Source organism: Rhea pennata, chromosome 11 (assembly GCF_028389875.1).
Source record: "Rhea pennata isolate bPtePen1 chromosome 11, bPtePen1.pri, whole genome shotgun sequence".
NCBI classification, from domain to species: domain Eukaryota; kingdom Metazoa; phylum Chordata; class Aves; order Rheiformes; family Rheidae; genus Rhea; species Rhea pennata.
The window spans coordinates 22,452,762-22,478,896 of record NC_084673.1 but is presented as its reverse complement, the minus strand read 5'-3'; the positions used below and the strand labels follow the sequence as shown (position 1 = coordinate 22,478,896).

Here is a 26,135-nt window from a genome sequence, read left to right as displayed (position 1 = left end):
TCTTTCACATAATGTAATTCCCATGGGGAGTGAGTGAGCTATGTTAGAATAGTTTGTCCTGATTGACAACAACCACAGCAAAAATTCCACCATTTCCCACCCCTTCCCCAGGGAATGACCAAAATCCTATTTATGCCGAGATATTCAGAACAGAATCTGCCCTTTCAAAGATGGGACACCAGATTAGAAAGTTGTTTCTTCTTGATTTATTTGTGTTACTTTGGAATGGAAATAGGCTCTGCAAAAACAAAGGCACAAACTTCCTTACAAGACAAGCCTAGTGTGCCGTTTCTCAGGTTTTCTTCTGATACCTTAAAAAGAAGTCAGATCACCCAACAATCATGGAGAGATCCACAAGCAGTCCAAGAATAATAAAATCAACTTCAATAATTTAAAATAAGTGGTAGCAGAAGTCCTTTTTGGTGTGAACTTCTCTTTCATTGCTCTTGTATAGAAAAGGCTGAACCACAGAGAGGAACCAATTGTAAGAAGTATTTCACTACCCAATCTGCAGCTATGAGAAGAGGCAGGTAGAACTACCAGAGCAACAAAACAGAAGACAAGGGTGGAGAGAGAAGAGTAAGGAATGCTGATATGCTGGGTTGGGATCGAAAAGGGCACAGCAGGGTGTTTGTTTACCCATAGCCCATAGGGTTCAGCAGCTGTTTCAGAACAAGTCATATCAAAGAAAAAAACTGTTAGCACAGCTACCACATGAAAATTTTTAAACCCAGAGAGATTTTTCTTGATGATGGTGATGAGGAGGAGGGATTTGGGGAGCATTCCTTTTTCCAGAGAATTAGTGAAGCTTGCTTCAGTTTTAAGCTGTCAAAGCACTGGAAAACCAAGTGGAAAGAAAAAAAAAACAAAAACAAACAAAAAAACTTCTAGGACTTCTCAGGCCTTAGCCCGACATAGGTGGGGGTAGCTCTGGAGAGTCCTCTTTATTGCTTCATCCAAGCTCACCACTGGCTTGTAGCCCATGTCTCTCTTGGCCCGTTCACAGCTGTAGTAGTGAAAAGTTCCAGCTAATGCTACCCTCATAGGGGTAAAAGTGGGCTTGATGGTGACCAGTGGCCTTAGCAGCAACAGCACAAGAGAAAGGATGAGGGCAAGGTAATATGCAAGCCAATAGGGGATCTGGTACTTGGGTGCATCGTAGTTCAAGCCAGTCAAGATACGGGACATGAATGCCCAGAAAGGAACAGGTTCATCATTTGTGATATGATAGGCCTGAAAAAGAGGAAGACAGAAAGCCAGATGATAAAAACATTACTGTTTGCACAAATTCATCTCTATGCTGGCCCAGCTCATGTTCAAACTGATGAGATTGTTATCTCTGACTTAAATGGAAAGATATTTCCATGAGAAACTGATTTGTACCAATTATCTCTGCCTGAAAAGTGATGAACCTCTTCTTTCCTAAGAAAGCTAGCTGCTCCTGAGATTACAGACCTTAGATTATTCATAAATGGTCACACTGAGTGATACAATACAACACAAACATGCTAAAGCATCCTGGCTGTACATACTGTATATGCCCAGAGCACTGTGGTACTATGAAAATTTATAAAAGTTTCTGCTCTTAAGAAATGCAGTTACTTAGCTCTTGCAATACAGTTCTGAAGTACGTATCTAGGGTGCCAAGAATTTTGCCCAAACTTCCTTTCACAAGGAGTATTATAGAATGAACTTACTCATCTGTCTTAGCCTACATGCTTGCAAAGAATGGTCACCAGATGTACAACCAATCATTATATTCACAGACAGAAAAATTGGACCTGTGTGAGCTAGTTCCACTCATCTCCAAGATGTTCAATACAGACAAAATCAGCATTAATTACAGAACAGACACATGGAACCAGGTGAGGTTTGCAAGTGGAGTTTGGCTAGGCGGCACTCAACCCCTACCACTTGCTAGTTCCTTTCTTACCTTCCCACACAGGGGAGAGTCCTTCTGAAGATGTTCTGCAGCTAGAATGTGTCCATGCACCACATTTTCCACATAGGTGAAATCTACTAAGTTTTTTCCATCTCTGTACAGACAAAAGGAAAAAGTTTAACTCAAAGGTAATTCAGGCTGAAAAAGTTGTTTGTGGTAAAAAGGACTTTCACACAACACACATTTTTTTCTAAGTTTCTTCTTCTCCTCTTCTGTTGTGCTGCAACTTCAGACCATACCCTGTTAGAGAGACGAAGTCTCTGCATCTCCAGGCTGGAGGAAAAGTCAAAGCTGTTATCAAGCTCATCAAGACCCTCAGAAAGTTTCTACTTCTGTAAGAGTACCCTTTTTAAACCTCAGGTGTTGCCAAATTTCTAGGTGTTTCGAATCTTAGAGGTCTCGGAATCAGAAGAATGATTCATAGAAGAACAGACAAAAACACAGTAGTAACTAGCACACAGAGTCACTTAAGAACAAGCTTTCAATTATGAATATCTTGGCTCATGAAATTTTAACTTACTCCCACAATAAGCCAATTCAGTCCTAGCAGAGACTTAACCCACTGTGTTAAATCTATTTCTACACAGAATTAGAAAATGAATCTACATATCATTTTCAAGAGTTCAGTTAAATCAAACAAATGGTTTGTTACAAAGCCATCATCACACTCCTCTTGCAATGAAAACAATATTGTTGTAATCCTTCTGATGATTAATAATTCTCATTCATGGATGAATGGCTAATTTATTCTCTTTCTTGCAAGGGATACACAGGTCTTTACAGCATTAGGAAAACTTGGATAAGGGAAGCATTATTTGAGCATATTTGAGTGAAGAATGGCAATAACTGGAGAGCCTGAGTTTATTCAAGTTTGAGTTATTTGAGTTTATTCAAGCTCAGCTCAGTTTGAGAGATCAGTTCAGAAGTAAAGCACAACAAACAACAACAAAATTATTCCATTTCTTCCTCTTACCCCAGTCTGCATATATATTCATTCACATATGCCCACACATATACAAACCAGTCTCCTGCATACAATACAAATCTATTATAAATTAAAAAGGAGATTTATTTTCAAGAGTAGAATACAACGGTTTGAATTCAATCTACTACTAAATTTTTTTTTTCTTGCTCTAAAATTTCAGTAGTTCACTAGAAGCTGTGCCAGGCACAAAAATAAGGCAAATATTTTTAATCTTATTATCACAAATGCCAAAATACAATTAGAATGTGGCCATAACTGAGAGACACCCAAATGCCTGAAGTGTGTATTAGGTAAATTAACAGCAAGTAATCTGAGCAGTCTTGTACTTAAAAGGAGAACTCTTAGGTTGTGCAAAGATCACTCAAGCTATGTCAGCTTTCCTCACTGGTATTACTTTTGCACGAAGAACACTCATTCATCTGAGTACATGAGTCCCACACAGAGAAGAATTCCTTAAAAAGAATTCTGGGTCATAAGTGAAAAATGGAAAAAAATTACTTTTTTTCCTAGAATTATGTTGCAGTTCCCAAGCAGAAGTTGCCAGTGCAGAAGGTAAAATACTGCTTCCTCCTCAGATCTTGAGCACCAAAAGACAGGGACAAATACTGCAGAAGCTCACAACAACCCTACTGATTTAATATTATTCCCTTCTAAAGGGGTTTTGTAGGTTTAGCATGAATTTTAACAAAGCCTGTAAAATGACTGAGGCTTACTCACCCAATCATGAACTTCATTTTGCCACTCTTAGCTGCTTGGATGAGGATGGGAACTAGCTGAGGATCTCTAGGGCCAAATATGCCATGCGGGCGAATAGCAGTAGTGAAGAAATTGTTGTCTGGGTCATTTGCTCTCAGCACTTCCTGTAGAGGAAAAAGGGTATACAAATCGGGAGAAAAAGGCTGGGAAGAAAGATATGGCTTAGCAATATATCCCCAACTCATCGTTAAATGAGGTGGGGGTTCCCACATCTCTTTGGGGAAGACATCAGTAAAAAGATTATTATTCATCTGTATCATTACAAATTATTCTTCCTCTTTTCTACTTCAGACAAACGTGTATCTGTTTTCATAAGTGAACATAGTTAATGAATTGATTGGCAAAGCTCTTAAGCGTTCTCATTTGGGGCGATGAAGATCAGAGGAACTTTGAAAGTTCTTTCATTCCACAAAATCTTTACAGACAGCCTGGAGAAGAGAGGAAGGACACTAAGCAGTTCAGCGTCCATCTCTGTCATCAATCAGTGGAAGCTTTCCATCAGAGGCCTTCTCAATCATATTGAGAAGGACTATCATTCCATTTTCTTGGCAGCACTGAGTGCTAAGCAGATTCAGCAAGGTATCTTTGAAGATTTAATTCCCCTGGGAATTTCCAAACAAGCTGTTCTACTAATTTTAATAGCTGCTTTCTTTTCTATTAAACGCCAAGAGCAACACATATAAATAAATATTGAACACTTCCATAATTTCACCCAGCACAGACATGATTACAAGAACATTGGGCTAGATTTGATTTCTGCTCATAAGCTTCCACTTTATTAGTCCACTTTACTGCAAAGCAGTTATGCTTGCAAATGAACAGATGTTTTGATATTGTGTTGTCAATTAAGCCCTTTTCAAGGAACATAAGGAAGAATGCTAAGTCTAATACTCCGCTTAGCAGGACACACTATCTACTTCAGTCTAAATGCAAGTGTAAATTCTTCTTACACAAATAAGTTCTTTCTACAATGCAAAAAATTGAAAAACTTATGAAAAAACATATGTTTTCTTTGATTTAAAAGATCGACATACTACACTTAAACCACAAAAACTGCAGCATTAAGAATTCTAAAAGCAAAACATATACTGGCAATTTGCAAATGTCCAAAGCAGTGAACATTCAGACCACAGGAATTTTTAAAATATTTTTAAACAAGAATATTTTCAGTTTATGGTCAACAGAATTAGCTGAAAACATGTTATTAAGCTGGTATGCCCTTAACTCTGTCCATCTCTATCTCATCTTGTCCTTCCCTAGTAACTTATTGAGAATCCCAAGAGAAACATATGCCCATTGCTATTAGTAACTTCAGGCTGCAAATCAGGTAAATATTATGAAACAGCCTTTCAGTAGGAGCAGAGAGATCAAAATATTTCCCCCAGCTGCTCTTAAAATGAAGCTGGATCAGTTCATACAGAGGATTATGACATGGCTGTGGCATCAGCAGGTGATTTAAAACCTCTTCCAATTCTTTTATTCCTTTTCCAGAAGCAGACCCCCCACACCTTGTGACACACTGTTTCAGTCAACTCCCCCAGTAATTTAAGTCGCAGCTTTATTTTATTCTATTTTTATTAAGTAAAAACACTGTTTCACCACATGAGGAAGACAAAACTGAGCATTTATATCTCTGGATTGGAACAACACTGTTTTGCTCCGTAAGTACACTTAGGCAAAAGCATGTGGGTCACTTGTTAAAGATGGAAGTGGCAGACACCTGTCATACTTCTCTGTAACAGAAAGAGAATGAATGAACACGTTGCTACAGCTTACTAGTTCCCATGCTTTCTAGGTCCTGGGCAGCTTTATTGAAAAGAGGAGAATTTTCTATTTCTGTTATAGCTGCAGACTTTCTCAAAACTCCAGAAGACTTTGTGACATGTGCATCATTTTGCACATTTTTTTCCTCCAAGAATGAGAAACTTTCTTTTTTGATGAAACAGAGATTCTGGAGAACAGAGATCTGTCTGATCTTCAAGAGTCTGTTATGTCCCCCAAGGCATGCCCTCCCTAAGGAGGACAGTTATGGGCATTGAGAATAATAATGTTAACCTATGATGACAAATACCTTCTCCTGTAGAATCTTTGTTTCGGTGTAATAGTCAATCGGTTTTTTTGCATAAGGGAGGTCTTCTGTTCCATTTTTTATGTCTGTGCCCTCAAAAACAACACTGGCACTGCTAGTTAACACCAGTTTCTGTAAGAGATGTGAAAGAAAACAGTTGTTTGAAACCTACAAAAAAAGGGTCATTATTTACACAGTGTGAGTAAAAACAGTCATAACGTTTAATCAATTGATTCTACAGAGAATAACCCGTGTTCTTCTAGACATGGTTTAACTTCATTTCTGAAACTTTAGGTACGAAAACTCCCACATTCTCAATCGATCCCATTACAATGTTACTGCTACCTAAAGCAGATGAAAGTACAACTCTTGCCTGAAAGAGCAAGAAATCTTATTAAAGTAGTACCAAAAGAAGCAGGTAAAAAAAGTTGTACCAAAAGTACACATTTCAACAAGCTTCCAGTGCAGTCAGTCAAGAGGAAAACATCTCCAGGGAAAACAGAGTGCCCACTTGACTTGGCACATTTTAACACTTAATGTACAATGAGCACTTTTAAGACACATCTGTTCGTCTTTACAATAACAATATGCTAGATTAAAACAAAAAAGAATTGTTAACCTGGATGTTTTTGTTGGATAAAAACGTACCCTAGTGGATTCAAAACAGGAAGTCAGTGATTCATTTGAATAATCAGAAACTGTGGTATTAAACAACACTGTAGATGACTGGATCCAAGAAGTTCCAACAAGACTCAGCTCTTTCTCTGACAGTACCCAGACTAAACATGAAGGTAAATACTACATGGCCCATTTCCTATATACATCATTTAATTCTAAATTAAATATTACCAGCTCTGTATTTGTACAAGGACACTGCAAAACACATGCTTTGTAAGTAACATTTCTGACCAGAATAAGTAAGGTACCTTTGCATACACTGTGCTTGAAATTTGGCAAAAGTGTAAATAAAAACTCATGTGCTATCAAAAAAACATAAAGAGAAGTAAAAAACCCATGTCTGAACAGCATCCTAGTTTCCTCTGGCTTTTTGTTTGGTGGGCAAATGACTTTCTAAGTTGAGTCATACTGAGATTGTGCACAAGCATGTTCCTTCTCCTTAATACACAGAAGTAACAAATGCCATGAATACTTCCACTTCAGAAAAACTATCTTTAGAGTTGGCCCTTTTTTAAACACAAGAAAGAATCCACTTGTCAGTCATTCCCCCTTTGGGAAATTCTCAGGTGTCTAGTATGACAGATTCTAATGGATGCTTTTCCTGAATTGAGGGAAATTGTGTTGTGTAGGTTTTCTGTGTCCAGGAGAGATTGAGCTTACATCAGACTCTCAGTGGGACAGCAACAGTCTCACTCTTCCACTTATTTGCACGGAACAAATAAAAATTCAGCATCTCAGAAAGCTTTGCCCTGATTGAAATTGGTCCACAGTTCAGAAGTCATAAAGCAACATCAGCATCTTGTATTCCCCACACGCTTTTCTGCCCTTACCGACACTCCAGCTTCTTTGCAGGCTTCAATGACTGTTTTGGTTCCCATAAAATTCACCTTATAAAACAGTTCAATGTTGTCACTAGAAGGTGCTGGTGATGCACAATGAAATGCCACTGACACACCTTGTAAAGCTGGGAGCAAGGCCTAGAAGACAGACAGTATAAGACAGCAATGAAACAGCGAGAATAGTGTCTACATCGAGAAAAGGAAGGATATAAAACACAGTTGTTTTTCTCATTCAAATTTCAGATCATGCTCCTTCCCTAAAGGTGAGCAGAGGAAATGGGATCATCTCTGCAGTCTTCACAATGTCCTATCCTTCTTGCTAGGCAAAAATGCACCACATCTCCTTCCAAAGAGGAACCTTGGAACTTTCTGAGACCTGGAGACTATCTAGACAGTATTATCAGGTGCCTCAAAGGTAGCTATGAGGCTCAAGATTATCTGGAGATAGGAGTTAGAAAACTTAGCATACAGCAGGTTTAACTTCTGACCGTACCCCACAACACTGTCTGTTTTTGAGACGACTGTCACAAAACTCTGAGCTACAATGCCTCATATTGTGGGGCTGTGTCTCTTTATATTGCATACAAATGTTTTTGCCAGTGCATAACTGAGTTAAAGCCTAATTGTCTGAGAGGTCTTAGTCTGCCTTAGCTGTGAAAAATAAAATAATGCATTCTGTCATTCTCATACAGCTGAGAGCATCTACAGCAAACACCAACAGTGACAGTAATTAGACTATATAACCGAGCTCACTGTAATAGAAATCCTAATAAACAAATTAGGTTCTGTTTCTGTCAGCTCCAAGTAGGCCTCAGATATATTTATTTAAATGTTCCAAAGGAAACTCTTTACAGTCACTGACTTCACTGGAAAAGGTGAGGGGGGGATATGTATCCACACACCCACTTACAACCTGTACAGTGCTTTCAGAATACCTGCTACAAAAGCAACCATCTCTCAAAGAACTGATTCAATGCTTCAGAAAAAGCTCGGTTAGCTCTTTGAACGAATGTTTGTTTAAACAGACATCCTTCCCCTCTACCCAGCTTATTTACTGTTGTTAGTTTGTACCTCTTTGCTGCAGAGATCTCCCAGGAAAAACTGCACTTTCTCATTCTCAAACCCTCTCTGAATATCAAACACATTGACCGAGTAGCCTTTGCCCAGGAGCTGCTCCACCATGTGTTGGCCTAAGAATCCAGAACCACCAATCACTGTGCATTTCCTACCGGCCTGCAGAGGCAAAGAAGAAGGCATCATAGCAAGCAAACGTACACCAACAAATCGTACAAATAAAGATGTTACAAAATTTAGATCAAAGTTTATGTGCACAACTGCAATTGTTAAACTAGGTTGACTGAAGGAATCTAAATTCAGATATCAAAAGACCTTTCAAGTATGTCTATACTATCGCAACAACTTAGAGTTCAGCCTTGCCAATGGTCCACATGTGGTGGTTCATATTTTGGCAGGATTCTGACACATTGAAATGGCTCACCTAGGAGGAAAGAGAAAGAGGACTAGTTCCAACCAACTCTGCCTTGCTGCTAAAGCAGTAAAACTTACCTCAGCTCCTCGGTACAGAGAACTCAAAATACTAAAACTGTCCCAGTCAGCATGGACAAAGCCCTTCTCAGTAATGTGAAACTTAGGCTCTTTCAAGCCAAGAAAGTATTCAGGTAGATGTAAAGCTTATCCCTTTTTGCTAGTCATTAGTCTTTCTCTTTTTTTTTCTTTTTTTTTTTCCCTCCTAAAAAGCTTTTTAAAATCAATGGGTAGAGACACTAATTAACAGATTCTGGTCTGGTCACTCATCTAACTAGAATAAGTCTGGAAACCTCACTGGTAACAGAGAATATACAGGCAATACGCCTGCAGAAACTTTTGTGCAAAGAATGCTCTGTCCTTGTTGGAAATAGATTTGCTTCTTATTGTTGCTACACAAATTCCACCTCTGCAGTTATTCTATTGAGTTGAAGGGAATTTTCACAGAGTGAAAACACAAAGGCTGCAATTGTCTGAAAGTTTCCAAATGCTGCATCTTTAAACAAAGGTTCTACTGAGGAGTATCAGCTATCCATGACAGAGATGAGAAAAGGGTTTGTTCACTTACATTAAAGTATAACTTGTTATTTGGATGGCACACACGAAGTACACTTTAATTAAGAACATAAAGAAAATTCTACTGGGTTGACCCAATGGCCCTCTTGATTCTGGATTCTGTTTTTGACAGTTGCAAGAGAACAAACCAAAGGAGCATGAGAGTCTAAACACTCCTGCAGTTCACTCCTCTTGTATTCCCCCAGCATCCACAAGAAGATGTATTAGAAATGACAGAAGAGACAGTGTTGTCTCCTCCTTTTCATATCTATTTCTTGTCCTCAATGTACTTGCTTGACTCCTTTTTGACCATGCTGGTCATGTCTGTCTCTACAACCTGCATCTCAGCAAATTCTGTAAGTTCACTACCTGCTGTGTAAAGTAGCTTGTTACCTTTTTTAGGCCTATTTCCTACTACCAAGTGCTCCCTAGCTTTAATATCACAGGATTCAACAGATAATTGTTTTATATTTGCCTTACTCATCACCTTCCTGATTTTGTAAACTCAATCACATCATTCCCCTTACCAGTTTCCTCTCCATATTGAAGAGTCCTAGCTGTTTTAATCTCTCCTCAAAAGTCAGTTGCTCCACTCCACTGACATTTTTACTTGCCTTTCCCTACTCTTTCATATTCCAGCATGTTCTTAATAAATTGGAAATACTAGAACTGCACACAGTCCTTAAGATACAGGTAAATCCAAGTTTTATACAGAGGCAAAATGATGCCCTCTGTCTGGCTCGAAGTCTTAGAATTCATTTTCTAGTGCTACAGATTAGATGGCCGAGGTTTTACTACAGGACAGTTTCTCCCTTGCCCAAGTAAGACATAGTATTCTAACTGGTGATAAGAAGCAAATTTATTTAAATAATTTTTTAGTGTGTATTTATAATATGCAATACAATCTAGTATACAGACCGCTTGGGCAAGTACTAAATGAACTAACTCAAAGACCAGAATCAGTAAAACTGCAGCTAAGACACTACTGCTCTGGGACTAATTAGCCCTGTTAAAAAAACTCAAGTAGAAAACCAAGCTACACATAATTTTACCTGTTTTAGGATATGAACTACTGTCTGTCCATAGTGTTGGGCTATTGAAGATAAAACAGCTTTCTCATGTTTTCTAACATGGTGCTACTTTGCTTTTATGCTTGCTTGTTTTCTAAATAGCTGAGATTCACTGGTCTTCTGTAAGCTTAAGACACTATGAGAAAACAGTCCAGAAGGTAGAAATTTCTCATAAACAAGAAATATAGGTAATGCAATAGAACAGCTTAGTAAATTGCATTTCTAAGAATGAATACAGCTCTCCAAGCAAGATGTTATTGTTTCCATGTTCTAAATTCCTGTATTCAATGCAAAAGTCACAGAAAGAGGTTACAATCGTCTACCAGATACCAGGGACTTCAGCTGGGCCCCTATCTACATTACAACATGGAATACTGTTTTAATGCATGTAGGAACGACCTTGTTGTAACTGAATATGCAAACCTATTGATTTGGCAGTTCTGGAAAAACCACTGTTCTTCTTAGAGACTTTGAGCATTCCTGAGTATCTTCAGAACTGTAACAACAGCAAACTCTCTTGCCAACAGATTTCTGTTGAATCACTTTTGCATGAGCAGTATCTTTGGAGTAGGCATTAACGCAAAAATAGTCTCATGTTTTTTCCAATAATGTTCAGAGGAAACACCTATAAAAATACATACAAAAACAATGTTCAAGTCCTCCACTTACCGATCTGAGGTGTGTGGCCATTTCTGCGAGGATTCACTACCACAAATCAAATTTCTTCAAAAAAAAAAAAAAAAAGGAAAAATATTACTGAGTCACAATATTTCTATCACATGCTGAAGTATGCCATTAAGACAAACTAATTTCTAATCACAGAAATTGAAATGTGAAGCCATTATGCTAAAGTAAAAGCATAAAAGAACTAGTAATATTCCCTGCCCTGCTGAATAAAATAAGCAGCACAGCATTAACAGCAACATTAAATACTGTTCTCAAAAGTGCAACTCTAATAAAATAAAATATCCCTGACAACAAAAGTGTTGTTTTATTTTAGCTAGTATTAGCTTTGTGCTTCCTTTATATTTGAATCTTTATACTCCAAATAACATGAACATGATTTTAGTCTTTGGCAACCCTCTCTCCAGGAATATAGTTGCTGAAGGACGTTTGAAACAAGCTGAAGTTCAAGCATTTCAGCACCTGCCTGTTCCCAGACAGCAGGCATACAGCACGCAAGAAACTTAGGTACTCACTGATGCCTGTCAGCTGAGAGATGGGAACCAGTGCTGAGATTTTCCAAGCTATCACACCAGAGGCTGTTGATATCACCAAAGTTTCATTGAACTACAGTCTTCCTTACAGGAATAACAAATAAAATTTCCAATTCAGCTCAGATGCTACAGGATGGGATATAATCTAAAGAGAGAAAAATAGAGTATCTCTATTTAGATCTGCTAAAAAAAAATACAAAAAACCCCCCTGCACACTAAGACTTCTGATAGTTCTACAGTCACTTTAAACCAACAGTATCACAAACTTCCGTTTTAAAGCCTGATTCCATTCTCATTCCTGGTCAGATGTTCCCACCATCTCCTACTATCCATGTACTGAGAGATAACAAGGATACGACTAGTTGAAAATTAATCATTTTCTGCCTGTATTGGTCTTCAGCCAGAGCAGGTCTCTGACCATCTCATTTCACAAGCACGTGAACTCTCCTGCCAACACAACTGGAGGAGAACCAGGTGAGCATGAAAGGTAGGACCTTCAAAAACAGCCACACCAGTGCTGCAATAAAATCATCATTGCACCACGCTTGCAGGCGTGTATCACGCCAGCAAATGCATGTGCTGAACGGGCTCGCTCAGTGCGCTGCACAGCCTGTAGTTGCCTTGCTTTTATTTTCTGAAACGGCCTCTGAAGTGACAAGCAAAAAAATCCAACGCAGCGGCACAACTGCTAGGTCTGGAAGCACGAGCACAAGGGCGCTCTGCCCTCCAGCTGTCCCCCCTACCCCGCCCCACAGCCTCCCCGCCTACAGGCCTTACCCTCCTCGCGCACCCCCCGCCTCTCCCCAACGGCCCCCCGAGCCCGGCCTCGCCCTCCACACCCCGCCGGCCTCCCACTCTCCCCAAGCCCCTCCCGGTCCCACAGTCCCCTTCCACCCCAAGTTTGCCCCCCAACCCGTCAGCCGCCCTCCCGACCCCACATCGCTACGCACTCCCCGCCCCACACTCACTCCGCGCCCGCCGCCGCCGCTGCTCCTCACGGCGGCCGCCCCAGCCCGCTTCCCCCCCCGCGCACCAATCACCGCCCGGATTTCCCGCCAGCCCCGCCCACCCCCCGGCTCCCCCGCCCCTGCTCCTCCCGCGCCCCTGGGCCCAGCATCGCGCCAGCCGGCTGTCGCTCGCTGATTGGGCCCAGCCACCCCACTGCAGCCAATCGCGTTGACGGAAGGCGGAGCGCTTATTCCCACTCCTATTTCTCTCCTTCGATCCGCCCCAGCCACGTGTTGGCCAATAGCCATCCAGCGCCTCTAGCCTCCTGTTCTCCACCAATGGGAGCGAGGGTTGCCATAGCAGCAGCGTGGGGCCTTAGCCAATGGGGGAGGGCGGCTTTGATAGCTGGCTGCGGAGGGCCGAAGCCGCCCTAACGGCACGAGCTGCCGGGATGGTGAGTGCGGCTAAGCGGCGACGCGACGCCACACGGCGGGGAAGGGCGCGCAGCGCCTCCCGCGCTTCCTCCCTCCCCTGGCGGCGGCGGGACGGGGCCTCGGCCGCCGGCGCGCCGCTCCGCCCTGCCTTCCCGGGGGCGCGGCCCCTGAACGGCCCGGGGCCACGGCGAGGGCTGGGGGCCGCGGCGGCCGCGGGCCCGCGGGCCTGAGCCGGCCTTACCGCGGCGGCACGTCCGCCCCGCGGCTTCATCCCCCGTTTGCTCTTGTGTTGCTGTGCCAAGGCCTCTAGCTTTAAGAAGCCCTCGCTGGGAGCCGCGTCCCAGAGGAAGAAAGCGAGTCCCAAGCTGGAGCTCACTGAGGACCAGAAGCAGGAGATCCGGGAGGCCTTTGACCTGTTTGACACAGATGGCAGCGGCAACATAGATGTTAAGGAGTTAAAGGCAAGGATCTCCTAGTGCTAAAATACACTTGAGCTCGGATCATAAAGTAAAAGGGGGGCAGCACCTAACCCCTCTTTTTTTTCCACTTTTCCTACTTAATGCTGTCTTCTGACATAATGTCTTGCAACTGATAGGCATATTTTGCTTTGGATGTGACTCCCAAGTGCTGTGTCAGGTGGCTCTAGAATCAGGCTGGCAAAAACACTTTGTCCTGCATTTCCTGCATTACCTCTTTCCATGTTAGCAAAACGGAAAGGTTTTCCGCATATTTAGAAAAAAAAAAAAAAAAAAAAAGGCTTTTTTTCCTGCTAATTTTTGTTGAGGATTGCATACTTTGGAAATTAGGTTAGCCAAGCTATAGAATAAACTGATGCAATTCATTTTCATGGATTTAGTTACGGCAGATTATCTTCCATGTTTCCCCACCACTTGAAAAGAACAATCAATAAACTACGACTCTCTTGATTTCAGAATTTGCCCTTCCTATTTGCAAGTAGGATGCACATATTACTTAAAGCAATAGGGAGGAGGATAAATGATCTTTTAGGTGGTCATTTGCCTGTTCATCAGAGAAAGAAAAAGTAAAGTGTGTGGGTATGCACAGGTGAAGGCATCCTTGGATATGACGCTTATAGGAGTGTGGAGTGTTTGCTTCCTATTTTCCCAACATTCACTGATATAAATCTTGTCACTAGAATGGAAAGCTAACAGATTTAAGTTCATTGTGCTCTTCAAGCTTAAAGGCTTCCATCTTTGTGCTATCAGATTAAAGGTGGTTAGAATTTTGCTGGGTTACTGGTATGATGAAAGCTTCTTTATTAATAAAGTTTCTTTTTGAGGGTATCTAGTTGCGACATTGCTATATCTTCCATCTATCCATTTTCCTTACAGCAGGGTCTGGAACATACTTGGCATAATAATGTTAATAATTACTTTGTTTCTCATTCTGAAGGGAATACCAGTAGCAATTACATTGACAGGAAAGAGATAATATTCTATTTTCTAGTAGCCTTACCAAGTGCTATCTGTAGTACTGTGCTGGTATGCAACAGTATGTTTTTTTCCCTTCAAAATATTAATGAAAGCAGTATTCTTTTATGTTTTGAGTACTTATCACAGGAATTAAAAAGGTATATGCCAAACTGGGCATACTGAGGCTTCATGAAAGAATCAAGATTTTCTTAGAAAAAAACTTTTCTCCTAAGATTCCGTTACATAGATTTACCTGCCATATTCTTACCACCTCTGACCTGGGGGTGGTGGATGAAATGGTGGAGCTATGTTCTGGAAATTTAACTTAAATAAAGATATTTAAATTGCTGCATGCCTGTTTTCCATATGTGGCTGTGGCCTTAAGTGTAGAAAAGCATGGCTCTAAGACTGCTCCTTGACCTTGCTGTTTAGCTTGAGACAGTGAATGTTTTAACATGGTATGATATGAAGTTTAACTTTTTTTGTTTGTTTGTTTTCATTTAGTCATCTTCACATTTTTGCAGAGCTTGTAATTTCTTTGTGCAGGTAGCCATGAGAGCACTAGGGTTTGAACCAAAAAAAGAAGAGATCAAGAAAATGATATCAGATATTGATAAGGAAGGAACAGGAAAAGTCAGTTTCAATGACTTCTTGGTGGTGATGACACAGAAAATGGTATGTAAATTTTGAAAGTCCAAAGTGGAAGCAATTTTGAAAATGGTTGACCACCTTTCATTTCCGCTAGGCTTGGTAGTAGCGCTATCTTAATCTTGGCAACAAAATACGTAAAAGTTACAACTGCAAGGCAGGGACTACCTTATCGTATTTTTCAAGTTAAGGTTGAATGAATAATATAATCAATAAGTTCTTTTAGCAGCTGGTTTTGTATGTTTGAAAAGAGAAGAATATTGAAATCAATGATTTCAACACAGACAATAAAGTACTCTAGCCTGCAGAAAGCTGTCAGTTTTCACACATTATGTGGATGACAGTGTAGAAGTGTACAGTGTATTTTCTTTTCCTAAGTTAAAAAAAATGCAGAGGAAATCTGGGCTTTAAAAAAAATCATAGAAAATATCAAGTAAAAACCAATATTCAGCAGTGGAGGATCCTGATACTGAAATCAGAGGGAAATATTTCTAGATATGAGAAAAGAAAGTAAAAATCCTCCTGAAACCCTGAGGTTCAGGAGGCATTGCTATGTGAGCAGAGTAAGGTTCTCTGATATCCTTCAGTTTATATATGTATGCTTCCTGCTTGCTAGGCTTCTTTAAATTTACTCTTAAATGAATTTCTTGGAGATTTTTTTTCTAATGTTGATATTTTATAACTGCAGTCCTTATTTTGCATGTACAACATAACCATTACTTTTCCCCTAAACTTTTGTTTACTTCCTTAAGGCTGAAAAAGATTCCAAAGAGGAGATTCTAAAAGCTTTCAAACTCTTTGATGATGATGAAACTGGCAAAATCTCTTTCAAAAACCTCAAACGTGTAGCCAAAGAACTGGGGGAAAATCTCACAGATGAAGAGCTGCAGGTTTGTATTTGGTACAACATAGATATGAAACTATATAATACATGAACACACAGTGACCGCCTTTGTGTATAACAGACGTACCAAAGTCCAGAGTACAATGGGTCCATTAAATAAGAAGGCAGACACTGAATATTCATGTATTACATGGTTTCATATTCACATTATTCTAAAATCTATAAAAATAGTCACTGAATCTAATCTTCCTTCTGATTAGAACATTGAATCATCTTTCTGACTTTGCAGAGTGCTAGAGCTAGCAAAAATAAGGAACGGGAATTTGTGTCTAAGTAGGGGAAGAAAGTCCTTTTGGAGTCAATGAGCTTTTAGGTAAAGGCAGTAATCTCTTAGTTTTAGGTGCTAGCATCCCAAGGGATTTTTCTGCTTGAGGTGTTAGGAAAATTACCCTTTTCCTCCAGAAGAAATAGAAGACTGTCTGCCAATTGTTGACTGTAGAATAGATTCTAAGGCTAAAGATGAGTTAATTGTATATGGCTGCCCAAACTATATCACAGTGATTGTTAGTGTTAGTAGAATTGTAGTATTATGGAGTTAGGGTGATGTAAAGGGAATGATTCTGTTTCTCTCAGGATAGTTCCTATAGTACAATTCATTATAAAAATGTAAGTTTATGAGTTAGTGTGTATGTGTGTATGTATACATATATGTGTGTGTGTGTGTATATATATATATAAATAATTTCAAGTATTTAGATGTATTTATTAAATGCTTTGTAGCATGGTAGGTCTCACATTGAGCTAGAACTGTCTTCCTTTTCAGTATGAGTGGATCTAACCTAATTTCTGAATACAAATATCTTTCAGGAAATGATTGATGAAGCAGACAGAGATGGAGATGGCGAAGTGAATGAGCAAGAATTCTTGCGGATCATGAAGAAGACCAGCCTTTACTGAAACTGAAGTTTGTTTGTTTTTGCACGTATGCATATATGTGCCTCACTTTTTTTCCAGTCTTTTATTTCTTTTGAGGTAACAAATAAGTTAGGTCAATATTTTTTTCAAGTGGATAATCTTAAATTCTTGTCTGTGTTACAGTTACCAACGGCTAAACTGTTTACATATAGAAACACAGTTGCTTCTTTGTGCTTGTAAGATTTTATATTGTTATGATTTAGATACACAAATTGCATTTTCAGTGACAGTATTCAAATTCTTATTTGACTAAAAACCATGTGTCAAATGCTTATGGCTTGGTTAAGAGAGGGCTCAAGACTAGATAGTGTAAATCTGTATTTCCCACCAGCTGAAGTGGGATTTTGGTCTAACGTCTTGGTTTGGACTCAGCTAAAGTAAATTCTTTGTATGATGTGTTTGCGAAGATCAGCTTTTTTTACTCTGTCTTATGGAGATTATTCTCTTCCTCCTTTTTAATATGTTCTTTAAACTGAAAAAAGTAAGTAGATAGAGTGGTACCACTTAGTTTACTGCTATTCAATTCACAAGTTCGAAGAAATTTCTGAAAAAAAAGAGAAAGTTATCAGTTCTGATGATTGAGGCTCTGTATATTTGGGGGAATATTCAGTGGCTTGTATTTAAAATAAAGTTTCTCATTCTAAGCCATCAGAGTTGTGGACGGAAGTATACAAAAATACGAACAAGTCCGCTGGTGCAGGATTCGCTTTGGTTTGCTGGCAAACAATGTCACAATTCTTCAGGTACTTTTTTTTTTAATAAGAGTTTCAACTTTTAAGTAGTTTTCACAAGGGTTCTAGTTATGAAATGTTGCACTGCAGAAGCAGCGACTACAGTATATTCTGTCTTTGAAGTGGCATCTATCTGAGGTAAGTGTGTAATTGAGTGGTTGCCCTTTCCTTGTGTCAGAAGGAAACAAACTCCCATGTCTCTCTGCTTCTGTTTCTTTCAGTATTCCGTCTAGATTCCTCCCTTTCTGCTCTTGGGCAAAGGAAAGAGAAATTCTTCCTTTCCAGAAACTGTAGCCTCTTCATGACTTTAAAATCTGATCTATTCCTTTGCTTTTCAGAGTTATCTGTCTTTTTCCAGTGTACTATTAAACAGTTAGCTTACACTGGTCCTGTGTTCATGAGTTGTGGATGTAAGACTAAACTAAACAAAGCAGATAAATGAATGCTGCAGTGGTATAGGCCAAATTCAATTAAAGCTCTTTTCTCATATTAAAAAAGGAATCCCTTGTGTTTGCTTTGGCATTGTATGTAAATCAGAAGAACCACTGTGGGGTAGAAAAGATTCTTGCAATGTGTTGTGCCCCCATGTGGTAAAATATTCACATTACAGAAAATGATGCAGAAAGTAAAAATAGATTTCTAATTTTAGTATAAGGCATGTAGAGAAATAGTAAGTTATAAATTGCACATAAAAGGCTCTGATTACATAATTTATCAGTTAATGTACAGTTGTTGCTTTCTGTACATTCTCTATTCCTTTTTCCAGTCTACCTTAGTTTCAATGCTGATAGGTATTCTGCTGATGCTGTATGGTTCATGATTTTGATACTCTGTTGCACAGAATCTCTTTCCTGATCTTCACCTTAAATTTCATCTTGACTAACAACTGCAGTATGATACGCAGAAGTTTGTCACTGATGGTCAACCTCTAATGCTTCTGTTCAAAATGGGCATGATGTGGATCACTCACACTCTCAGAAATAATATTCAGCTTGATGGAGTATTTTCAGATATTCAGGCAGGGTAGTTGGGATTTTAGTTTTGAAAGGCCTCATCACAAATTCCAAATGTAGGACAAGGACGTATGGCTCTTAAGCAGAGTTAGTAACTGGTGACCATGCAAGGGATTGTGTGTATCACCCCATCTTTCTCTAGGAGTAAACCTCCACAATGAGGCCAATCTGTTTTAAAATAATTTATCACATAAATCCTAAGGAGCAATATTTTTTTTTGCTAGCGAAGTTGCAGGGTTCACAGCCCTGCAACTTGGGATAACACACATCCAGACCTGTTTGTCTTATGTTCCCTCTCTGCCTGAGAATCCAGTGTGGTTTAGGGGAGGAACAAATGAATGTATGAAAGTTTTGCTGGCTGAAGTGTCAAGTTTTGTGAGACGTGTGTACAAGTAGAGTACCAAACAGGAACCAAATGACAACAGATGGGTATGGAGCTGGATGCTTCTGAGCAAATGCACTCAACCGGTGAAGCCTGCTTATCGGGGGCTTTGACTGATGCTTCAGAAGTTCTCCGGTGACATCCAAGCTCTGCTTGTATTTTTTTTCTAAGGCTGGGGGTCTTGCAAGATTTCTATTTATTATTTCAAAAGTAGTCAGCTTCGGTGAAAGCCTGTTCCTGGGAGGAAGTATGCTAACACTGTCTCTTGGCTGACGGACTATCTAGTTTCATATTCATTGCAGTAGCGTGTCTCTTACTCCGCTGTCACAGGCGGTTACAGTTGGCCGGAGGTGTGAAAAGCCGTTGGGTTCCTACCTCGTATTTGTGCTCGTAAGCTCAGACAGTGCAGCACATGAAGGCAAAAGTGCTGGGCTCAGTTAAAAGCCAGCACCTTCACCACTGTCTTTGCACAGAAAGTGTTAGGCACAAAGCTGTTATAGGTGTGTGGGGGGGAAAGATTACTGTAAATGCTAACAGGTGACAGACGTGTGTGAGGAGCAAGTATCTGAAACTGAGCCCTCAAGCACCAACATGCTAGTTGCAGCCAGTAAATTCTCGTAAGAGTGGGACTAAAGAGAAGTGCCACGTCCTGAATTCCCAGTAAACAGCAATGTCAGAGGTGACAGCACTGAGGAAGCCGGTCGCACGTTGGGCTTCTGCACAGAGACAATGTAGATGGGGCAAGTGGGGCTTCACGCTCTGGAAAGAAGAGGTGATGCCAAAAGGAAGGTTCCGGAAAGCGGTGCTCTCTGAAAGCAGCTGGGGGCCCACAGAGGCGAAGGGGAAGATCTCGGCGGGAGGAAGGAGGCTGGAAGTGGGGGAGAGCCTGCCGGCCAGCGCAAACGAGGCCCGCGGGCCGCCCGCCATGACGGGCCAACGGCCTCCCCGTGGGGCGGCAACGGCCGCTGAGGCGGGGGGAGGGAGCCAATCGGCTCGCGGCGCCCTCCTGAGGAGCAGGAGCGTTAGCCAATGAGAGGCCTGGTTGCCACAGCGGCGGAGCAGCGGCGGGATGGTGAGAGCTGCGGCGGGGCTCGTCCTGCCCGTCCCTCCTCCCCTCGGGCCTGCGGGCGGGCGCGGGCGCGGGCGCTGGCCCCGCCCCGCCCGAGGCGTCTCTGAGGGGAGCGGGGCGGGCAGCCGGCAGGGGCGGCGGGAGGAGGCGCCGGGCGCGGCGCTGACCCCCGCACCCCTCCCGTGCGAGCTTCGCGGCCGTTCGTCCCGCAGCGCAGCAGCTCGGCGGAGGGCCGCGGAGGCGGCGCGGGCGCTGCCGCGGGGGTGCGGGCCCCGGGGAGGAGACCGCCACCCGCCATCCCCGTCAGCGAAGGGCAGAAGCAGCAGCTGCGAGAAGCCTTTGACTTGCTCGACCCCGATGGCTCGGGACAAATAGACGTCAAGGACCTGAAGGCAAGAAGCTCAATGCGCAGTGTGCTCAGGGAGGAGCGCTCCCGGGGCGGCAGAAGTAAAACAAACGGTGTCTGTGCTCCGAGGTGCAGTAACTCTTCGCTCCTTTCCACCACGAAGCCCCACACGGCTGCCTTGCCTCTTCCACACACCTCTTTCGGAGAAGAAGGGTCAGGAACAAGGCTAGTCTCAGCTAGCGACCTGGACGTGCCCCGCTTTCCGTCCGCGGTGGTGCTGGAAGCGTGCTGTTCAGCCCGCCGCTCTTCGGGATGCGTTTGCACAGCGTGGGTGACGCAGGCCAGACCTGTGGAGCTCCTCTGGCTGGGAGAAACGGCGCCGTTGCTTTGTCACCGTAGTTGCACTTGCATTACTGTAGCTAACTTGTATTACTCTAGTCAAACACAAATGACGGGCAGCAAACTTAACTGTTGCAAATAGGGCTAATAATTTACAAGTGCCTGATAAATGCTGCTGTGTTGTTACGAAGCAATTAGGTGTCTGCCATCCATTGCTTTTGGACCATTTGCTGTGCTAACAGACTTTGCTGCCTGAATTCCAAGTCATCACACAGCCAGTGGTGGTGTAGGGATCATGCCAACTTTTTAGCCAAGTTTTCTTTGGAGGGACTGAAGCCTGCCTTTTCGTTGGCCCTTGCCTACAGTTCTTCCTTGAACTTTCTACAGTCTCATGCTACTGAAGTTAGACAACTACAGAGCCATGTTCTACAGAAACACTGTGGTGGATGAGTAGTTTAGTCTGTACTTTGTAAATCCCTTCCTTCTTCCTCTGCTCAGCCATCTGCACAGTTCCTTCACCTTCACATGGAGAAGGGAGTTGAGTCAGCTGTCATCTGCACTGAGTGCCATATTAGTTAACATGGATCCTACCCTCATGGTTTTTCCTGTGCCCCCCTCTCCAGTAGCTAACTGTGGAAGCATAGAGGAAGCTTCATGGGAAATGTGATCTAGGTTAAAAATCATTCTAGTAAAAATAAATATTTATTTAAAATAAACTTAAATAAATATATTTTTTTAACTTTTGAGAGGAAGAAGGTGCAGTGCATTCCAGCAGGGGAGTAAGAAGGAGCAAATGGAAATGGTAGAGGGTGGTCATGCAGCACACAGATATTGCTGCTAGGGATGTGCAAAGTAGCAAACTGAATCTCTAAAGTGAGCTGAGATAGCCTTTGTGTTCCAAGTAGTGTTATTTTTAGTTGTCTAATTTCAGCAGCATCTTTTACTCTGTGGCCTGTTAAAAAAAAAAAAAAAAAAAAAGTATTTGGGGTGCTAAACTGCAATATAAGGGCAAAAATGAGAATGTGCAACAGGACTGTGGGATCTGAAACTTCTTAACCAGATTTGGTCATCAAGGATAGTCTCACAGATCTGTGCAGCCTGTTAACCTGTGCGCAGATTCATTGTAGAGTTGGCCCTGCTCCGTTATCTGTACATTGACAGGCAGTTTGTCATGTTATCTTTGCATGTAGTTTTCAATATAGCAAAGAGTTCTAGTGCTTCTCCCCCCCCCCAACCCCCCATCTTCACTTTCAGGTACCTAATTGTTTCAAACATCTATCCTTTTTTGCTTCTGTCTGATTTGTCCTCTAAGACAGACACTAGTTTGTTTTCTCTCTTGGCAGATACCTTTAACAGCTCTGGGCTGTGAACTCAGGAAAGAAGAGATGAAGAAAATTATCTCTGAAGTTGATGAGGATGGGTCAGGGAAGATAAACTTTGAGTCATTTCTGCGGGTGATGACTCAGAAAATGGTAGGTGAACCTGTCACAATGACTGAGATTCCCCTTGCCTAACTTTACAATGCAGGTACCCACAATAGATCAGGTCACTCTTGCTCCCTGCAGGGGAGAAACAGGAGCTTTTCAGTTTCATCTGAGCTATTTTAGATACCTACTCGAGGGTGCTTAGTTCTCCTGTCTCTTTACTTGGATTATATGGGGAGCAAGTTGGCAAGCTCAGACAGAGAACAGCTGCATTTCAGCAGACAGCTGGCTCCTCCCCATTCTGGAGTTTGCTGAGCACACAGTGTACCTGGGCTCTTCACTGGGAGGCAGAAGGACTCAGAATAATCCAGGAAAGGATCTGCCTTTTAGCATTCAAACTACTGTAAAGGCCAACATATCATGTGGATTGATGCTGCCCCTTTTCTTTCCTTAAACCTTTTCACACACAATTTCAATACTGTACTGTATCTATAGTCACAAGGTTTTTTTATTTTAAGACAGCAATATACAAATATCATACATCAGATGAACGTGAACAATTCACCATCAATAGAAAAATCATTTCTCAAAACCTGCTGACACTATCGGCACCTCCTGCAAGCAACATCCACTCACGATTGTAGAGTGTCCTAAGAGCTTTTGCTCAATATCAGCACTCTGATTCATATTTCACCATCCACATTCTGTATTCCGAGATTCCTATGGCTCAGATACTTCTCTGTCTTCCAGTCATGACTGCATGTAGACAAAGGCAATGTTAGAAGAGCACCAGCTCGGTTGGTCCTGTCTCTGTCATTTTTCTGATTTCATTGTAAGTCTTTGTGGGATGCACAGGAGTAACTTGGGCATATCTGGTGTGACCATTCCTTTTTCACTACCATCATAATTACTGGGGTGTGGACCATGTTTGGACCCATTCTAAGAGGTAAGTGTAGATCCAAGTTTTCCCCCTAGTAATGATCTGGAGTTCAGTCAAAGCCCATACCTAAATGCAAGCTTGTGTATGCATTGCATGTGCAAGATGAGTAAGGGCTGGAGCACAGGCAGGCTCACTTTTGAAGTGAAATATAGCTGTAGCCATTGGATCGTTTTGGCAACTGCTTCCTCCTCTTCCTGACAAAGCATGGAAGCAAGGTCAAGATATTCATGGCCAAGTTCCCATGCTATTCAAACAACTTCACTTGGAGTTTTTCCTTTAATATGTAGTAAGTGGAAAAAAAAGTAAATGTGAAATAGCAGTGGTAAATAACTCTCTACTTTCCCCAAAATAATATCTTGGATTTGATTCCAAATGTTTGCTGGCTAAAGTGCTTGACTGGGGATTGTAGAGCAGCATGAAGTCATGCTTGTCTGGTGGCATTTTTCATTTTCTTGCAAAGGCGGAACCATGTTCAAAAGAGGAGATCCTGAGAGCTTTCAAGCTATTTGATCATGATGGCACTGGCAAGATCTCCTTTGACAAACTTAAGCTGGTGGCTGTTGAGATTGGGGAGGACATCACAGATGAGGAGCTGCAGGTTTGTGAAGTACAAGTGCATTCATCCTGGGCCCTGCTCAGGGAGGGAGGGATGTGCCTTAGTGGAGGTAACGTTAGTAGGGAGACTGTTCTGTGTTTTTTTGAAAGGGACAACTCACTGCTGCTGTCCTGATTAATAAACTTGCCTCCTCTCTAATCTTTATCGTGTCCAAGTGCTAAAGTCTAATGGAAGGTCTCTGTCTCACTTGGGATTAAATTGAAGCCTTGTCTGACACCTTGACAGGTGTTCAGGCTTTCTAGATCTCCATCCTCTCAGAGCCCACCTAATCTGGTCTCCAAATTTTGCTATCCCACAGGAAATGATTAATGAAGCAGATTTGGATGGAGATGGGCAAGTGAATAAAAAGGAGTTCCTGCGGATCCTGACCATGGCTGACCCTTAACTACACAATGTTTTTTTTCTTCTCCTATTCCATTGTAAGCAATAGGTAGATAAGTCACTTTTCTCCAATTTCCTTAGCTTTTGCAGCTTTAACTCAGTTTATTGCCTTTCTTAGGCAAGATATTGTTAATGTTTCATCTCTGAGGTCAATTTTTGTGCTTTGCTATTGCAAGCAATTTTCCGCATCCCAGTAAACAGTGTTGTTACTAGGTCTGTGTCTGTGTGGGTTGGTTCTAAAGTCTGAGATTAGTTCAAAGTCTCCAGCTAATGCCTGGAATTCTCCCTCTTGTAATTACATCCTGTTGGTTGTGCTGGTAAGCACTTTCCCTCCTCTCCCTGGCAGCTGCTCTCCCCAGATTGATGCTTTGTATCTTGGAAGCTTTTACACCTTTGAAAACCTTATGGAAGACAATCAGTGGGTTGAAAATCACTATTAGGGGACCAGTGAAAAGAAGTGCCACAGAAAATGATTAGATAAGCTCCATTTTCATAAGAAACCTGGACAAAAGTGGTAGTTTATACTACTTTGGGCTATTCTGTCCCTCCCATTAGTGCTGGTGCCCCTCTTTGCAGCACCACTGCAGTATGTGGATAAATTCCTTCCCACTCTGGTCCTTGGTGGAGTCTTGAAGGGTCTTGCCATATTGATAAGAGTGCAAAAATGTGCCAGTGGTTTGAAAAGGATTTAAAAGCCTGAAGAGTTTGCTTACAAGAGTGAAGATGATATTGCTGACTTAGGAAAAAATGTTTTACACTGAAAGAATTGAACAGCTCAGTCTGTAAAGGTTATATAATACTACTTGAATAATAAGAACCTGTATAATGAGAACATACCAGCTACCATGTAAAAGGCTCTCCAACCTAATGGAGACAAACCTGTCAATATCCAGGTGCTGGAAGTATACTCTTCAACTGTAAGAGAGAAATAAAACATGGCTGATCCTAAATGATGTTGATGAACTGTGGGAATGAGCTATCATATGGTGTAAGTGATGTCTTCAAGTCAAGACTGAATCCTCTTTTAAGGCTTGTTTCAGTCAAATGTAAGTTACTGTACTCATTACAGCTCCTGTGGAATAGTTAGATTATATAGACAAATGGTTCCTTCCAGCCTTAAAAAACTGTGCCTGGCCTGTTATTTGAACAACTGTTTGTGATACTGGGTTATTTTTAGTGCCTTTGTTTGCCAAGCATTGCTGATCACCCAAACCACTGTAACACTTGCTATTCAAGTTTGAGCTAGATAGGTATCTTGTCTGTCCCTGTTGCAAAGCAGAATTTTCTTCCACATTGGTTTTTTTTTCTATTTTTTCCCCTAAATGAAGAGAATGGAATTTGCACCACTTTCTTCAGGATGCCTGGACATCACCCTGGAGTCTTTCTGCTTAGGAGTAAGATGGAAGACAGCTGCTTCTTAAATACTCCTTGCTGTCATAGCAGGTTGACAGAAGAGAATAGAACCGTGTTGCATTACAAAATCACAGAGTAGCTGAGGTTGGAAGGCACCTCTGGAGATTATCTGGTCCAACCCCTTGCTCAAACAGAGTGAGCTACAGCAGATTGCCTGGGACCACATCAAGTCTGGTTTTGAATATCTCCAAGAATGGAAACTTCACAACCTCTCTGGGCAATCTGTTCTAGCGTTCAACCACACTCATTAGTCTTTAGTGCTAATGTTGGCTTAGTTTTTCACTTCAGCATGGAGAAAAAAAATCAGTCCGGAATACCTATCTCTATTTTTCACTAACAGATGTCATATTCATGCCCAAGTCTGAGTTCTGGCATATCCAAGCAAAACAAGTGTGGTTTGTAACTGGCAACTTCTTCCCATACCGTTCTCCCCCTTCAATGGCCAACCAGTAACACTAAGAGCACCTCCTACTACAGGCTACAGGGCAAAGATAAAAGCATGTCATTCAGTCAAGGAGAATTCAGCACACACATAGTAGGTGTC

At 41.6% G+C, this 26,135-nt stretch overlaps 3 protein-coding genes across 3 annotated transcripts; 2 read left to right on the top strand and 1 right to left on the bottom strand.

Moving 5' to 3' along the window:
- Positions 1 to 220: 220 nt before the first annotated feature.
- On the bottom strand, positions 221 to 12,664 carry NSDHL (NAD(P) dependent steroid dehydrogenase-like). Its single transcript, XM_062584427.1, has 9 exons — positions 12,624 to 12,664; positions 11,638 to 11,800; positions 11,108 to 11,161; positions 8,340 to 8,501; positions 7,260 to 7,406; positions 5,755 to 5,883; positions 3,645 to 3,787; positions 1,934 to 2,036; positions 221 to 1,233 (listed from the first exon to the last, which is right to left on the bottom strand). Exons 3-9 carry the CDS (start codon positions 11,126 to 11,128, stop codon positions 898 to 900), a joined length of 1,041 nt encoding a protein of 346 aa, XP_062440411.1. The 5' UTR covers positions 11,129 to 11,161; positions 11,638 to 11,800; positions 12,624 to 12,664; the 3' UTR covers positions 221 to 897.
- A 347-nt stretch (positions 12,665 to 13,011) lies between these two features.
- Positions 13,012 to 17,577, top strand: LOC134145174 (centrin-2). The gene is made up of 5 exons (XM_062584429.1): positions 13,012 to 13,057; positions 13,340 to 13,498; positions 15,017 to 15,145; positions 15,871 to 16,008; positions 16,830 to 17,577. Exons 1-5 carry the CDS (start codon positions 13,055 to 13,057, stop codon positions 16,917 to 16,919), a joined length of 519 nt encoding a protein of 172 aa, XP_062440413.1. The 5' UTR covers positions 13,012 to 13,054; the 3' UTR covers positions 16,920 to 17,577.
- Positions 17,578 to 22,145: 4,568 nt separating this feature from the next.
- Positions 22,146 to 24,390, top strand: LOC134145175 (centrin-2-like). The gene is made up of 3 exons (XM_062584430.1): positions 22,146 to 22,289; positions 23,642 to 23,779; positions 24,096 to 24,390. The coding sequence occupies exons 1-3, from the start codon at positions 22,203 to 22,205 to the stop codon at positions 24,180 to 24,182; spliced, it is 312 nt and encodes a 103-aa protein (XP_062440414.1). The 5' UTR covers positions 22,146 to 22,202; the 3' UTR covers positions 24,183 to 24,390.
- The last annotated feature ends 1,745 nt before the right edge of the window (positions 24,391 to 26,135 follow it).

Excerpts from the sequence above, each read along its gene's own strand:
- LOC134145174 (XM_062584429.1), top strand. Across the intron at positions 13,499-15,016 it reads TAGATGTTAAGGAGTTAAAG|GTAGCCATGAGAGCACTAGG; the intron begins GCAAGGATCTCC and ends TTCTTTGTGCAG. Across the intron at positions 16,009-16,829 it reads TCACAGATGAAGAGCTGCAG|GAAATGATTGATGAAGCAGA; the intron begins GTTTGTATTTGG and ends AATATCTTTCAG.
- LOC134145175 (XM_062584430.1), top strand. The coding sequence starts at position 22,203 with ATGAAGAAAATTATCTCTGAAGTTGATGAGGATGGGTCAGGGAAGATA. Across the intron at positions 22,290-23,641 it reads GGGTGATGACTCAGAAAATG|GCGGAACCATGTTCAAAAGA; the intron begins GTAGGTGAACCT and ends TTTCTTGCAAAG. Across the intron at positions 23,780-24,095 it reads TCACAGATGAGGAGCTGCAG|GAAATGATTAATGAAGCAGA; the intron begins GTTTGTGAAGTA and ends GCTATCCCACAG.
- NSDHL (XM_062584427.1), bottom strand. The coding sequence starts at position 11,128 with ATGGCCACACACCTCAGATCG. Across the intron at positions 8,502-11,107 it reads TGGCCACACACCTCAGATCG|GCCGGTAGGAAATGCACAGT; the intron begins GTAAGTGGAGGA and ends TTGCCTCTGCAG. Across the intron at positions 5,884-7,259 it reads GCAAAGAAGCTGGAGTGTCG|AAACTGGTGTTAACTAGCAG; the intron begins GTAAGGGCAGAA and ends CATCTCTTACAG.